Source organism: Sceloporus undulatus, chromosome 3, assembly GCF_019175285.1.
Source record: "Sceloporus undulatus isolate JIND9_A2432 ecotype Alabama chromosome 3, SceUnd_v1.1, whole genome shotgun sequence".
NCBI lineage: Eukaryota > Metazoa > Chordata > Lepidosauria > Squamata > Phrynosomatidae > Sceloporus > Sceloporus undulatus.
In genome coordinates this window covers 98,904,363-98,919,696 of record NC_056524.1, presented here as the reverse complement: position 1 = coordinate 98,919,696, position 15,334 = coordinate 98,904,363, and the positions used below count along the sequence as shown (strand labels likewise).

Sequence of the window (15,334 nt, the reverse complement as noted above, 5' to 3'; positions counted from 1 at the left end):
ATCCTGGAGAGAAGGGACCAGTGGGAACCCACAGGGTTTTGTCTTGGGCCCAGTGCTATTCAACATCTTTATCAGTGACTTGGATGACAGAATTGGGGGCATACTTATCAAATTTGCAGATGTTACCAAACTAGGAGGAGTAGCTAATACCCCAGAGGACAGGATCAAAATTCAAAACGACCTGAATAAACAAACAAGCTTCATTTATATACCACTTCATACCGCCTAAGCAGTGTCTAAGCAGTTTACAACTGTAAGCTAATAGACTAGAAAGTTGGGCCAAAGCTAACAAAATGAAATTCAACACAGAGAAATGTAAGATATTGCACTTAGGGAGGAAAAACAAAATGCATAGATATAGGATGGGGGACATCTGGCTGAACAAGACTACACGTGAAAGGGATCTAGGAGTCCAAGTAGACCACAAGTTGAACATGAGCCAACAGTGTGACAGGGCAGCTAAAAAGACCAATGAAATTTTAGGCTGCATCAATAAAAGTATAGTGTCTAGATCAAGAGAAGTAATAGTGCCACTGTATTCTGTTTTGGTCAGGCCCCACCTGGAATATTGTGTCCAGTTCTGGGCACCACAATTCAAAAAGGACATTGAGAAACTGGAGCGTGTCCAAAGGAGGGTAACTAAAATGCTGAAGGGTCTGGAAATCATGTCCTATGAGGAACGACTGAGGGAGCTGGGGATGTTTAGTCTGGAGAAGAGAAGGTTAAGAGGTGATATGATAGCCCTGTTTAAATATTTGAAGGGATGACATATTGAGGAGAGAACAAGCTTGTTTTCTGATGCTCCAGAGAACAGGACCCGGAACAATGGATGCAAGCTCCAGGAAAAGAGATTCCAGCTCAACATTAGGAGGAACTTCCTGACAGTAAGGGCTGTTCGACAGTGGAACAAACTCCCTCGGAGTCTAGTGGAGTCTTCTTCCTTGGAGGTATTTAAGCAGAGGCTGGATGGCCATCTGTCAGGGATGCTTTGACTGAGAGTTCCTGCATGACAGAGGGATGGACTGGCTGTCTCTTGTGATCTCTTCCAACTCTCCGATTCTATAATTCTAAGAGGATACAAAAAAAAAAAAAAAAAAAAGCAAGAAGGTAGGGTTCCAGTTCCAAGCAACCCCTCTAGCATAGCATGATAGGTGCCCAATAACAGCTGGAGGGCCTCACATTTGCCAGGATATTGCATGGTCAAAGGAAAAGGACCAAGATCAAGCCTCCGAAGCAGTTGCATAAAACAAAAACAAAAAACTCATCTGAGAAGCTTTTTTTAGGATTGTAAGTCAGTATCCAGACCTGCGGTTTGCGCGGGCCTGGATACGTGCTAAGGTTGCCTTGGGGCGTCCTTTACAGACGCCCCCTAACCCTAGCACATAACCGCAGCATTGTAATGGTGGCGTCCTGTCTACAGGGCCCCGGAAGGAGCTCTGAAACAGAACTCTTTTTGCCTCTTGTATTACTGGCGCAGCCTATACACAGCTGCACCAAGCGGCCCCTTTCTCTCTCTCCCTGCCGCTGTCAGGGTGTCCTTGGGGCATGAAGCCCAAGGCCACCCCTTTCCAGGCCACGGGGAAGCGGCTTTTTGCCACTTCCCTGAGGCTTAGAAAAGCGGCGCATCGGGGCCTCTGGGGTTGCCGCTGTGGCCACTCAGGCCCCGATCCATAGGGGAAAGGGGCGGGTGCAAGTCACCCCAAAGGGGCAGTCTGTATCCCGCCTATATTACTGAAATTATTTCATTTGCACAAGTATTAGAGGTACAGGAGAAATTTTCCTAACTGACCACCGCAAAGTGTTTCGAAGCTAACTTCTGTGAGTCTTCAACATTGTTCCTCTTGGCAGGAATGCATCTTTTCCCCATTACAAATAAAATGTTTGTAACACAATTATATCATGAGAAAATGGCTGTCAGAAGCTACTTTATAATGCATGCTTTGAGACATAATGGGAACATAAAACCTACTGTGTAGAACCAATAGGCTAAAGCCATCCAGGCATGGTAATCTGTCATTCGAATGCATGTATTTAATATATAGATATTTTTAATCTAAGCCATCCTTCCCCCCCCCTCCCCGAATGATAAATCACAAGCCATAAATGCTTAAATTAAAAAAAAAAAAACAGAAAATTTATTTTATCTCTGGGTTTGGGCACAATAATTGAATGATATCCAGTGGAACTCAAGTAGCATTTTTGTCATGGATAAAGTGCTTTTTGTCTTTTTGCTTGTTTGTTGTCACAATTATGGAGAGAGAGATACATATACGTACAGATCTCAGACCCCTGCACAGAAGGGATCAGCCATGGCACAGGCAGAGTAAGTGCTCCACCATCAGTTCAAATGGCTGTACTGGGCTCAGCAGCAGGTCTGCCAGCTTTCCATTCTGTCTTGTACTGAGTTCTATGGAACGATGGTACCCTCTAATGGTCCACTTACCAACTGCACCTATTCTTTCATTTCACTTTCTCCTAAATAACAGATAGAAAATGCTGACTGAACAGATGGGGTTTAGCAATGTGTGCCTGTAAGCTGGTATTTCTCGTGGCAAGCACAAATTCCTAAAATTAAATTGATATTTATCAAATGCCCCCCTCCCACTTTTTTTTGCATCGGAATGCACTTTCCCCATTCTCTTTTTCAAGAAATTCCTTAAAAAAAACCCACTATGTGTAACGTGACATTAAACTGCCATCTAGTTTCCAGAATCTTTCTTGCTAATGGGTTTTCTCTCTTGGTTCTTGTTGAATGAATATTCATCTCAGTCATGTGCTCTGAGGAAAAGATCTGACACATTAAAAGAAATGAATGTTGGACTAGATCAAAGTTGAAACTGAAACAGAGAACTGGACAATGGGTCTCATTTCACATTTAAAGAACAAAAATTCTAGGCCAGCATTCTTATTTACAGTTTTTATAGTTAATGATGAGAGTGTTTATTTATTTATTTGTGGCTATATCATCACGTGGCTTAGTTAACCTACATTAGAAATCTAGGCTAAAATAAAAGTGCTCATTTAAATCTGCAAAAGGAAGGAAAATCTCATTAAACAATATTATCATCTCAGCTTATTTTGGCCAGGTGTTTTGGAACACAAAAAGCTGTGCTGTAATTAATAAGTTCAAACATTGTTTCCTCATTAGTGTGAGAGAAAGTCACCAAAGCTAAGATAACACCTTTCTTATTGTCCTCTTCCATGATCAAAAAGATGTTTGGAATAGCACATAGGTTTTCTATCTAGTCAATTTAGCTGGCCCAACAAAAATACACACAAACAAACTTCTAATTATCAAGCATTCAAAACCTCTTGTTGCTTTAAATTCCAATACATGCAATGTTTGAATCCTGGTATCAGCAGTGTTGAATATCACATTAATGGTGTCTTCACACTTTGGCTAAAAGCCAGCATATAGCTAGGTGAGTTTAAATCAATTACTGCAATATCAATGGGATGTTGAAGCATGTGTGATTCTGAATAAGGCTGTGGCTATTAAACTTGTCTGATGGCAAATGTAGCTTTCAGTTCATTACATGAATATGTGAAACTGCTCTCTGGATCAGTTGCTTTGGACATTCTTTCTTATTACTTCAGACAATTATATGATCATAGAAAACTACCTTGACACACTTGGTAACTCATCATTTTAACTTCAGTACCCTCACACTCTCTGAGTGTGAGCTTTCCTTGAAGATTACAAAACTGGGCTGAAAACTAAATTGTGCTTGCTTTACAGCTTTTCATTCAGACTTTTTTACTCTAGTTCCCAATCCTGATAAAGCTTCTGGTGTTGTCTTCAACACATCAGAGATCCATCTCCAATTGTGACGATCTCTTTCTTTATCAATGCATTGCTGCTTCACTGCCCCCAACTATATTCTCCAGATTAAAGGGCATCTTCTGTTGTTTGAGATTAACTCAGTATCTTAAAAGGAATATCACTATATCAACCAACCTCTTTCCGTCTTTTTAAAAATAAGCTGGATAGCTCCAGTTCATATTGCAAACATTAACTGTGCATGCTAATATAGCGTTTTTGATTTTGTAATAATTTTATGCGTTTCCAGCCATCTTGATGGTTTTTCCCCACAGTGTCTTCTGAATAATTCAGGCATTGTACTTACTATTTGGAACTATTTTTCTTTCTTATGTGAGCATTCTCTCTCTTTCTCTCTCTCTGTCTGTCTCTCCTGTGTGCATGTGCATGTGCATGTGCATGTATACTCTCACCCATACAAATATAGAAGATTTTTTTAAATGAGAAATCTCAGCAGATTTGACACAGTGCTGCTATCTGATGGAGCGAATGGCAGGATTTATTATTTAAATGTTTATGGAAGGAGAAGGAGGAAAACAACACAAATAGTAAATGAGAATGATAAGAAGCAGAGGCATCAAAAAGAGGATGTCTTCTTGGCATGTCTTGAATCTCATGACTAGTGTCAGAAGGATAATGTTCATTAGACAAACCTCTCTACAGAGCCAATGTGCTGTACTGGTTTGAGTGCTGGACTAGGACTCTGGAGACCAGGGTTAGAATCCCCACTTGACCAGGGAAACCCACCAGGTGACATTGGGCATACCACACTTTCTTAGTCTTAGAGAATAACAATTGCAAACCCCTCTGAATATATCTTGCCAAGAAAAACCCGTGATAGTTTCACATTGGGTCACCACAAATCAGCAATGACCTCAAGGCATAAAACAAGAACAACAACTCTCCTTTGGAGCAATTGGACAGGCTGTCAGAGAAGAGATTATATTGACTGTCTTATGGGAGATCATTGTGAAGAGGTGGTTTTAGGCTGTGTAAGCTCGAAAGAGGAACTACTGCTGAATTTCATTTTGAAATCATTTTAAAATTAGCAAGTAGTTAGGAGTAGTTAGTGTTGCTTCCTATAAATAATTTCTGTATTCACTTATTACACCATCATGACTATCCTTTACACTGACAAGTGTAATGGAGAATAGGCTCCTGCACATTTAATAATGATGCAGAACAGGATAGGAACCATGGGAGCCTCCAGTTGATGGACTGAAACTCCTATCAACCTTAGCCAGAGTAGACAATGGTAAGGAATGTTTGAATTTCAACCAGTGGATATTTGCACACTTGGTGTAGAAGACACATTTCTCCCTAGCCAGTGGATTTAGAATTATGGCTTCAACATGAACAATCCCAGGATGTTTGTACCATTTGAGCATGCTTTGCACCGCATCCTCTTTACACTAGCCATACGACGGGAACTGTAGCCACTGATTTCAGTTTAATCGAGATTGCTTTTGTTTTTCTCAGTCTCTGACTAGCCATGGGAGGTTTCCGAGCATTTTCCTCATCACAGTCTAAACCAGGGATGGGTAACACACAGCATGTGACCTTCCATCTAATTTTGCAGGGCCCAGAATTCCAGAAGCCCTTGACCATGGTACTCCAATGTTTTCCTTTTGAAAAAAGAGTAAAAGAGAGAACTGTGAATCTGGAACCTACAGGAAGCCTGATTCTTTTGTAAAAAAAATAACCTCCATACCCACTTTGTTTTGATCTCCTCCATTCCTAAGCCCTGGTGTTTAGGAAGCTAAAAGTGGACACCTGGCTCCTTCTGGCCTCAGGGGGTTGTGCAGCTTCTGACACATTCTGTGGGAAAATTGGCCTTGGATCCACAGAACCTGCCAACTCCTGAGTTATATCCTCAGACAAAAGGCAGGGCATGTAGAGAGGCAGGAAGTTATGCTTTCCAGAAAGGGCTGTACCACCTCAGGAAAAAGAACATGACCACTATCTTATGTTCCATCAGAAACTGCCTGCGTAGAAAGGACCCTCTTCAGGAACATAGGGAGCTAGCTTTTCGTTTGATCTATAAATTCTATAGTATAATAAAGTATAACAATAAAGAGATCCAACATGGCATAGCGGTTTGAGCATAGGACTATATTCTGGAGAATGGGGTTTGATTCCTTACTTGGCCATGGAAACCCACTGGGTGACCTTAAGTTGTGATCAAGCTGGCTTCAATTTCTGGTGATCATATGAGATCTCCAAGAGTCCTGGTCTTCTACTACCCTTCTGAAGTGTTTCAAGCTCAGGGCTATGGTTGCCTCAATTGAGCGGATCCGTCTGTAGTGTGGTCTTTCCCTCTTGCCTCTCATTTTATTAAGCATTGGCGGGGTACAGACCGCCGCTTTGCGGCGGTCTGCCGCCGCCAATAGGTCCGCGGGGGAGCCGGAGCCTTCAGACGGCCCGACTCCCGCGCGGACCGAAAAAAGAAGCTCCAACAATGGAAGCTTCTTTTGCGTCGCGTTTGCGACGTAGCGAGGTGCCAGGGCGCGCTCGCTACGTCACAGCGTGCGACACGTCTGGACGCTGTGCGTCCAGTACGTAAAGATGGCGGCGCCCGTATGAAACCCGCCATCTTGTACGTATTCAATACGTACTAGGGTTAGGGGGGTGCGGAAGCACCGCCCCTTCCTAACCCTAGTACGTATTGTATACGTACTATTTGGCGGTCTGTAAACCGCCATTATCATCTTTTCCAGTGAGTCAGACTGTCTTATGGCACGTCCAAAGTACAAAATAGCCTCAGTCACTTTGTTGATACCATATATTAATATAGCTTAGAACAAGGGAAGGGAATGTGTACAGACTGCATTGGAGTGTAAACTCAACCAGTATGGTGAGGAATTATGGGTACATCAGGAGCCCCCCCCCCCACATTCCACAGATCTGTTGTTAACAATCTTTGAAGCCAATGACAATTTTTTTGGATGTGCATGGATTTTGTTATTATGAATCCATATGGCCTTCTTAAAATTAGCTTAATTGATATCATCTGGTGTTTATATCATGACACTGCTTCACACAAATGGTTTTCTGTTCACAGGTAGTGATGATGTATTTGTCAAATGCGTATTCTGCTGGTATCAGTGGCAAAGACCCAGAATCATCCATGACTGAATGATGTACACATTTGCTGTACAATACAAAGCCTACAAGGCAGGAGGGGAAAGGACGACCACATTGCAGAGGGATTGGTTCAGTCCAAAAAGCCAGGGCCCTGAGCTTGCTAGACCTGAGGAGGGCTATTGATGACCAGGGCCATTCTCATTGATAGGGGCACCATAAATTGAAGTTGACATGTTGACAAACAACAAGAACAAGCAAACCAACAAAGTCTGTTTATTCAGAAGTAAATCCCACCATAAGTTCTTTAGGGAGTAGACAGGACTACTACCCTCAGTTCAACACGTTTGCCACTGTACCATCATCATTGGCATCCAAATAAAATGTGTAAGCAATATTGGGAGGACAAATATGAACTATACATTCTATAGTATAATAAAGTATAACAATAAATAGACCCAGCATGGCATAGTGGTTTGAGTGTAGGACTAGGATTCTTGAGAATGGGGTTTGATTCCTCACTCGACTATGGAAACCCACTGGGTGATCTTGGGCAAGTCACACCCTCTCAGCCCCAGAAAACCCCATGCCTTTGGATTGCCATAAGTTGGAAGCTCCTTGAAGGCACACAACAAGAGTTATGGGAAAAGGCTGTGACACATGGATGGTAGAGTTGAAGGCCAGCCATGGCAGAGGCTGAAGATGCCAGCCACAGATGCTGGTGAAACGTCAGGAAGAAAACTCTTCTAGAACATGGCTACATAGCCCAAAACCCCCACAAAAAACTTCTCCATTTCCATATTGCAGTCAGGTTTCTTTCCAGATGAGCCAAGGTCCTTCTTTTCCACGTCCTCTTTTCCAGCCTTTCCATCCAGGAGAAAATGTCCTCCATTTTGAGCAGGACCAAGAAGCTTGGATTTCTATTTCTAGGAGGGTTTCCAGATTTAATTTTGCAGTGGCCTACGTTTTGTTTTGTTTTTAAATGTCTCGAATTTCCGTCTTTTGCAACGAGGAGATCTGCTCAAGCTTCTTCAAACTTTGGCAAGAGCTCCCGGCCTGATCCAGGCAATGGAGACCCTCCATCTTCCTTGGAAGGCCAGCATCTCCAGATCCCAGGCTGCTTTGGGGGAATCCCCCTTCCTGGCAACCAGACCATTTCGGAAGCGCTGGATTTAGCCCTCTCGAGGTTGCTCTTCACCTGGGTAAAGACCAGGCGTCCTCCATTCGCAGGACATGTCCTCCATCCCAGCCTTCTTGTCCGGGAGCATGGCTATGAAGCATGGATTTCCTTGGGCTTTTATCTCCCTTTCTTCTTGCCTGTTGTGGGGGCTTTCCTCCTTTGCGGATCCCCCCAGGGAAAGGCCCCGATCCCCTTCTCCTTCGGCTGTCTGCCATGAGTGGAGCGCCCCCTGCCGGCGCCTAAGGACCCTGCCTCGGTTGGGCTGACAGCCCGGCAGAGCAGCCATTAGGACGGAGGGAGGGGGGTCCGGCAGAAAGGCGGCTCCTCCGGGGCTGCTGTCGGGGGAGATCGGGCAGATCCAAAGGGGTCTGGAGAGAGAGGAGGAAGGAGCAGGAGGAGGAGGAGGCAGGCTGCTGCTCGCCAAGGATCGGGACCCTGTGCGTCGGGCGAAGAGATCCCTGATCAGAGGAGTCTGTAGTATCAGTTTGGATTTCATGGGATCCGAAAGGAAGAGGCACCCGACTGCCAGCGCCCCGCAGCCCTTGGTAAGGGAGAGCTTGGACTTTGAGGGGGACTGAGGGGTTTCTTCTCTCCTCCGCCCCACGAGGAAGGACTCCGAGGGCTAAGGCTGGCCCAGTCGCTTCGGGGGTGGCTAGCAAAAGGAAAGGGTGGCTACTAAAGGGAAAGGATGGCCACTAGAGGGAAAGGGTGGCCATCAACGGGAGAGAGTTGCCACTAAAGGAACACGGTGGCTATCAATAAGAGAAGATGGCTACCAAAGGGAGAGGTCGATTCTCGGAGGGTGACTACTAAAGGCAAAGGATGGAAACCAAAGGGAGAAGATGGCTACTAAAGGGAGAGGGTGACTATCAAAGGGAGGGGATGGCTTCTAAATGGAGAGGGTTGCTGCTAAAGGGCAAGGCTGGCTATCAAAGGGAGAGAGTGGCTACCAAGGGGAGAGAGTGGCTCTCAGAGGTGGCTCCTAAAGGGGGAAGATGGCAACCCAAGGGAAAGGTTGGCTACTCAAAGGAGAGAGGTGGCCTCCATCTCCTGGAGGAAGGCAGCCAGGGAAGCCCAGCGAGGGTCCCCTTCTTCCTCGGGCAAGAAGCCAGAGAGGCCAGCTTGGCTCGGGCCTGAGAAGGGGCCCCGAGAGAGAGAGAGAGTGCTCCGCCTAGGAGCCCAAAGGAAGGTCTCTCTCCCTCCTCCTTCCCATCGATTTGGACCTCGAAATGCTCTAGTGGTTCGGGGCTTGGATTAAGGGGACTCTGGAGACCAGGGTTCGGATCCCGGGCTCGGCCCCGGCAACTCCCGGAGTGACCTTGGGCGAGCCCCATTCTCTCAGCCTCAGAGGACAAACCTGGCCAGAAAACCCCACGACGCGACTCGATGGCACCCAGCAACAACGAAAGGCAACGATGGCCTTTCCACACTGGAAAGATAGCCCGGTTTGGCAGCGATGGAACTCTTTATCTGGCTCACCGCCCCGCAACAAACTCCAACTTCCAGAATTCCATAGCCTTGAGCCAGACAAGTTAAAGCGCTGCCAAACCGGGTTAACTCTCCAGTGTGGATGCAGGCGAAATACCCTCCTCTCTCCTGTGGGGAGAAATGGTCTTTCATGGCACTGGAGCAAGGAGGTCCTATGGATGGATCTCAAGGAAAGGGACTGTCCAGGGGGCCTTTCCTTCCAGGTGCCCCTCTGGCTGGCATCTGCAGCCTGGTGGTGATGGTCGTAGGTCTGGGTTTACCCTTCTTTCCTTCCTTCATTGGCTGACATCCAAAGAGAGGACTAGAGAGCCAGCCTGGTCGCGTGCTTTGAGCCCTGGGATCCGGAGAGCAGGATTCGAACCCTGTCTCTCTGGGGGCGACCTTGCACGAGTCACACTCCCTCAGCCCCTCGGAAGAAACTCCCCTTCGGGGGGCCATAGCTCGGACACGACTTGAGGGCACACACCACAACCAAGAACACTAGCTCAGCTCGGGCAGGAAAGCCCCCCTTGTTGACCTTGGGCAAGTCACACTCTCTCAGCCTCAGAGGATGGCCCCCTCTGAAGAAATTTGACTTGACCCTCAGTCGGAAAGGACTTGAAGCCCCCAAAATCCACAAGCAGGGAAAGCCCCAAATGCCCACTTTGCCAGCTCGGCCCCATAGAGGGATACCGGTGTGTGTGTATGGGGTGTGAGTGTTTGGATCTGGGATGCTGAGGGGGCTTGGCAACGGGGCCAAGCCGGCTCGCCTGGGAGAGAGATGGCGTTGGGGCTGTCAAGGCTGGCACCCAAAAGAAGAGCCGGGCAGCCTGGCACCGGGAGGGGGGCTCCATTGCAGAGCTTGGCGGCGCCCGGTGCAGCAGGACGGCGGCAAGGCTTCCCTGCCAGCCTGCCTGGATCTGGCTTTACCGGTACAGGGGTTTCTCTCAGGGGTCTGGCCTTTTTCTTCCAAGTGTTCTGCATGGCCCACTTGGCTGCAGTCTATTAGGTGGGGATGGAGGGCATGGTTGAATCGCCAGGGAAGTGGTGGGAGGAAAGCCCTGGCAGAAGAGGCTGCTGGAGGGGAGAGTCGGCTGCGGCTCAGGCTGCAGTGCCCTCTGCCTCTGGCCAAGAGGAGGGGGATTGGCAATGGGGCAGAGGGGTTGGGGCAGCTCCCCCCCCCCATCCCAGGCTCAGGAGGGGACCATGTGCTTGACAAGAGGCAACACAACTTGCCTGGTGGCTTGGATTGCCCCCAAATTGCTTCTTCTTCTTCTTCTTTTTAATCTCAAAGGCCGCATCCATCATTCATGGGCATTCGTGTTTTCCTTATGGGCTGCCATCCTTGACAAATGGTACACAGTGGCAGAGGCTTGCGCCTTCCCTTCTGGGATGGGATGCCCCATCTTCCAGATAGTTTCAGGCAGAGGAGAGGCAAGAGTTTTGCTGCTTTTGGACTGTGCCTTTACCTTTCTTTGGACACAGCTGTATCAAGTGCCCTTCCTGTCTCAATCCAGGAATTGTCTGAAGTATTCCCCCCCCCCCCGAGTCCAGAGTCAGGATCCGCTTCTTGAATCACCCAAGCAGGCCGGCATGCTGCTTTCCAAGACATGCCAGTCCATCCTGCAAGCAGGCATTGCTGTCATGCCTCCTTCCACCAGCTCCAGCCCCAGCCTTTCCCTCTACCTGCCAAGAGTGTGCTTACATTGCTTTAAAGGATATAAGGTGTTTGCTTGCTTCTTTGACTATAAAAGATATAAAGTTTTTGCTTCTTTGACTCTAAAGGATAGAAGGTGTTTGTTTGCTTCTTTGACTCTTAAAAGTATAAGATGTTTGCTCATTTGACTCTAAAAGATATAAGGTATTTGCTTCTTTGACTCTAAAGGATATAAGGTGGGTTGGTTTTGTTTCTTTTTTGCTTCTTAGACAACTGTTCTCCTTTATTCCACCCTGAATTTCTGTATGGTTTCTTGCTGATTTTTTTTCCTGAAAAGGGGAAAAGACCAAAGAATGTTCCGTGTGTGTGTGTGTGTGTGGCGAGAATAATCTTATTAAATAATATATGAAGTATTATATTTAGTTTTTCCGCACTTCATTGATATATCCAGTAGCACTGTGAGGATTCTTACTGTCCTGGTGGGTTTGCCAACTGAAACACACCTTTTATATTAACACATCTACGGAAAGTAACCCAGTTCCATAGTAACTGGTTGTAACCTCAAAAGGTTCCCAATGTGCAAGGCTGATCTAAGCGGCTCAACATTTTCTTCTGTCTCCTTCGTACAAAAAGATGCTTGCCCAGCCTAAGCTCCACATCTCAGTAATTTGGGGTTGTTGGGAGGTTTGGAATAACCCCTCAAGGGGAGGGTCAGCTGGCCTAATGCTTGGTAACTGCCTAATGTCTTCCGCTGACATGTCATGTGCATTTCTGCTTCTCTTATCTGCTGCAGCTCCGGAACAAAGGTGGCAGAGGTACACCCCTGCAAAGTCAGCTGCTTCTATTAATAATTTCACTGGGAATGGACAATGGGATGCTCTCTGGTTTTATCATGATCAAAAACTGCTTCTTGCTCTGCTTCTCCATGAATTTAGCCAGTCATTTTGGGTAAGTTATCACAAATTTGGTTTCCCCCCCTCTACCTTAAAACTACTTTTACTAGGATTATACATATTTACTTCACAGTTTTTAATGTTTTTTTAAAAGACAATACTGTTTAAAAAAGTAATAAAGAGGAAACAACTAATACTAAGACATTGTGGAACATCACTTAATTAAAGAATGTTAGATTTGGACCAATCTGGATTAAAGACCAAGGAAATTTATGTCCCTCAATTTTCTGACTGATAGGATAGTAACGGTATGAATCTCCTATGAGGGAATGCTCTGAAACCAAGTGAGATGGGACTTTAAAAACCCCTATTCATATTAAGATTATTGTTGCAGTTTCAGTGTATCCAACCATATGATATATATTGGGGGGGAAAGGTGAACCAATCAGGGCAATCTGTGGCACTGAAAGTTAGAGTTCCAGCAAGTAAAATAGATACATGAATGACTTACTCATTTGCTTTTCCTGCTGCTGTTGAACCAACTGGAAAGGGAATTAATGAATTACCCAAATGTGTGCATTCCATGTGTTTGGGCTGCTTGCTTCAAGGCAGCAAAGCAGCGGTACACTGGTTTCCTCTGCACATGCTGCCTTGAAATGGATGTCCCTAGTCCATCGATTTTCTGTAGCTTCCACTGGCGGATAAAGTAGTTCCCAATTTTTACAAAGCTATCGTTGCAAGCCCTAACATGCATAACTTCACATTTTGAGCATGTTTCACTTCTTGAATATTTAGCTACAACGGCTCTGTTAACACTGAGGGGGGCATTCAGTGAAGTGAGTGTGGTAAAACATGGTCTGCCTCTCACCAATGACATGGATCAGTCTGTTTCAAGTTTGGTCTAGTTCCATGTTGTGCTAACCCAAACTCAGTATGGCTTTCACACTACCTCTCCTTACATCCCCCCCCCCATCCTGTTCTTCCCAATGAGGCAGTTAGGTAATGTTAGACTGCTGGATTGAATGGCTCTAAGAGTAACATAGATTTAGATGGTAACATAGATTCATTACATAAGAGCATGGTAAGCCAGCCCTGCTACACATGAGACCCTCCTTCCCAGTTGAGTTTTTGACAATATCTTGGGAGAGAAAGAGAGAAAAGTGACTTCTTACTGACATATGACACCCTCAAAATAGATTCAGCACCTTGGATAGCTGTGACTAAAGGAAGCATTTACAGCCTCTCCAAGCCTCCACTTGCCACTGTGTGAGGCATGACTACAAGATCTCAGGATCTCTAGCCTATGGGTTTCTATTGATCACTGCCCCCATCTTCCCATCCATTTTACTAAAGGTAAGGAATGGTGCGTGCACATGTTACTTTTGGACTACAACTTCCAAAGTCTCTCAGACAAGCATGACTGGTGCTGGTTTGCGGATTCTGGGAAATGTACTCCAAAATGTGACACTTTGAGTGTGGGGAAATGGAGATGAGTGTGGCCAGCTCTATAATTAGGCAATGTTAAGTGGCCATCTCAAGGAGCAAACTGTAGGTATCTTGAAATATTTCTTTCTTTTCATTATGGCATTGTATTAATGACAGGGAAGAGTTATTTGTGGGATTTTTTTTACGCATGGCCAAAATAACTTTTTATTGTTGTTGTGTGCCTTCAAGTCATTTATGACTTGTGGTGACACTAAGGAAAGCTTATTATTATTATTATTATCATTATTATTATTATTATTATTATTAACCTTTATTTATAAAGCGCTGTAAATTTACACAGCGCTGTACATACAATCTTTTTAATTGGACGGTTCCCTGCCCTCAGGCTTACAATCTAAAAAAAAGGGTTTTCTTGGTAAGAATTGTTCAGAGCGGGTTTGCCTTTGCCTTCCTCTCAGGTTGATAGTGTATGAATTACCCAAGATTATCCAATGGGTTTCCATGGCTGAGCAGGGATTTGAATCCTTGTCTCCAGAGTCAAAGTCTGGAGCTCTGGCGGCACAGTGGTTAAATGCATGAGCTGCAGCCACTCACAAACTGCAAGGTTGTGAGTTCAATACCAATCAAGGGCTCAGGCTCGACTCAGGCATGCATCTTTCCAAGGTCACTAAAATGAGTACTCAACTTGTTGGGGTCAGTTAGTTTACACACATTGTAAACTGCTTATGGAGTGCTTAAGTGCACTGATAAGTAATATAGAAATGTATTTGTTATTGCTATTGCTATAGTCCCGTGCTCAAACCACTACATCACACTAGCTCACTGCATCTGAGGAAGTAGACTGAAGTCTACCAAAGCTCATATTGCCAACTTCTTTCTTTCAGTTAGTCTCTACATATTGGTTGTTTTAAATACTGTATAAATTAACCCTTTCTGTGACTTAGGTGGGTGGCAGAGCTGGGGAAACTTGGTTTTCGGGGACTGAAAGACTTAGATTAGGGGGTTAGGAACTGCAATCCCATTTTTTCCCAAACTCTGAGGAGCAGTGCAGCATACTGTTCCATCTCAGTTACTAAAAATGCCTTGGGATTACCCTAAGAGTCAAGCCAATTGTCTGTTCAGAGGTGTTGGCTTAAAACACACACCACTACCATGACAGAGACTTCTTGAGTTCTTGTCTTGAATTGTCAAGTAGTTCAAATGATTTATGGGTTAAGCAGGCAAGTGCTCACCCATTCCCAGTTAAGCAGAGTCAGGCGTGTACTTTGGTACTCCAGGGATCACAAAGTCAGCATCACTGTATAAATCACCTGGAGGAAAGACTGGCTGGAGTACTTTTCAAGCTGTAGGGTGAACTGAAGGTAATAAAAACACTGTTGTGGCAGAGGGCACTAAAATAAAAACATTTCTGAAGAACCTTTCCCTCCTCTCACAGTTTAGGGAAATAAAGTCATTTTTCTTTTGAGGATAAACAAACAGCCTTTTGTTTAATTCTTTGTTGGGTATTTCTGAAACCTTTAATGTATTAGGTGACCTTGGACAAAGTTTCATCTCAGAGTCTCAGTTCTCCATGTAAAATATGGGAATAAAACTGGTCTACTTTATGAGGTTGTTCAGTATCAGTTTGAATTGTTTCCAGGCAGCCATGTATGGAATTTTAACTGTTTGATAATATAAAGTGTTATAATCTGTTTTAGTTTTTTAAAGGCTCAGTGTCATCACTATTATTGTTATTGTTGTTATTAGGCTGCATCTTCTAATTGTATTCCATAAAGATGCATCCTGTAAAA

General features: G+C 45.0%; 1 protein-coding gene across 3 annotated transcripts in view; it reads left to right on the top strand.

Annotated features, from left to right (window-relative positions):
* Positions 1-8,485: 8,485 nt before the first annotated feature.
* GABRA5 (gamma-aminobutyric acid type A receptor subunit alpha5) overlaps positions 8,486-15,334 on the top strand; it is a 123,278-nt gene continuing 116,429 nt past the window's right edge. Inside the window, exons 1-2 of one of the 3 annotated variants that reach the window (XM_042460929.1) lie at positions 8,486-8,626; positions 11,999-12,153. In XM_042460929.1, the coding sequence (XP_042316863.1) occupies positions 8,576-8,626; positions 11,999-12,153 (206 nt within the window). In that variant the 5' untranslated portion in view covers positions 8,486-8,575. Of the gene's footprint in view, positions 8,627-9,780; positions 9,818-10,449; positions 10,481-11,998; positions 12,154-15,334 lie in introns of those variants that run through there. The other 2 variants (XM_042460931.1, XM_042460930.1) reach the window with 2 other exon arrangements.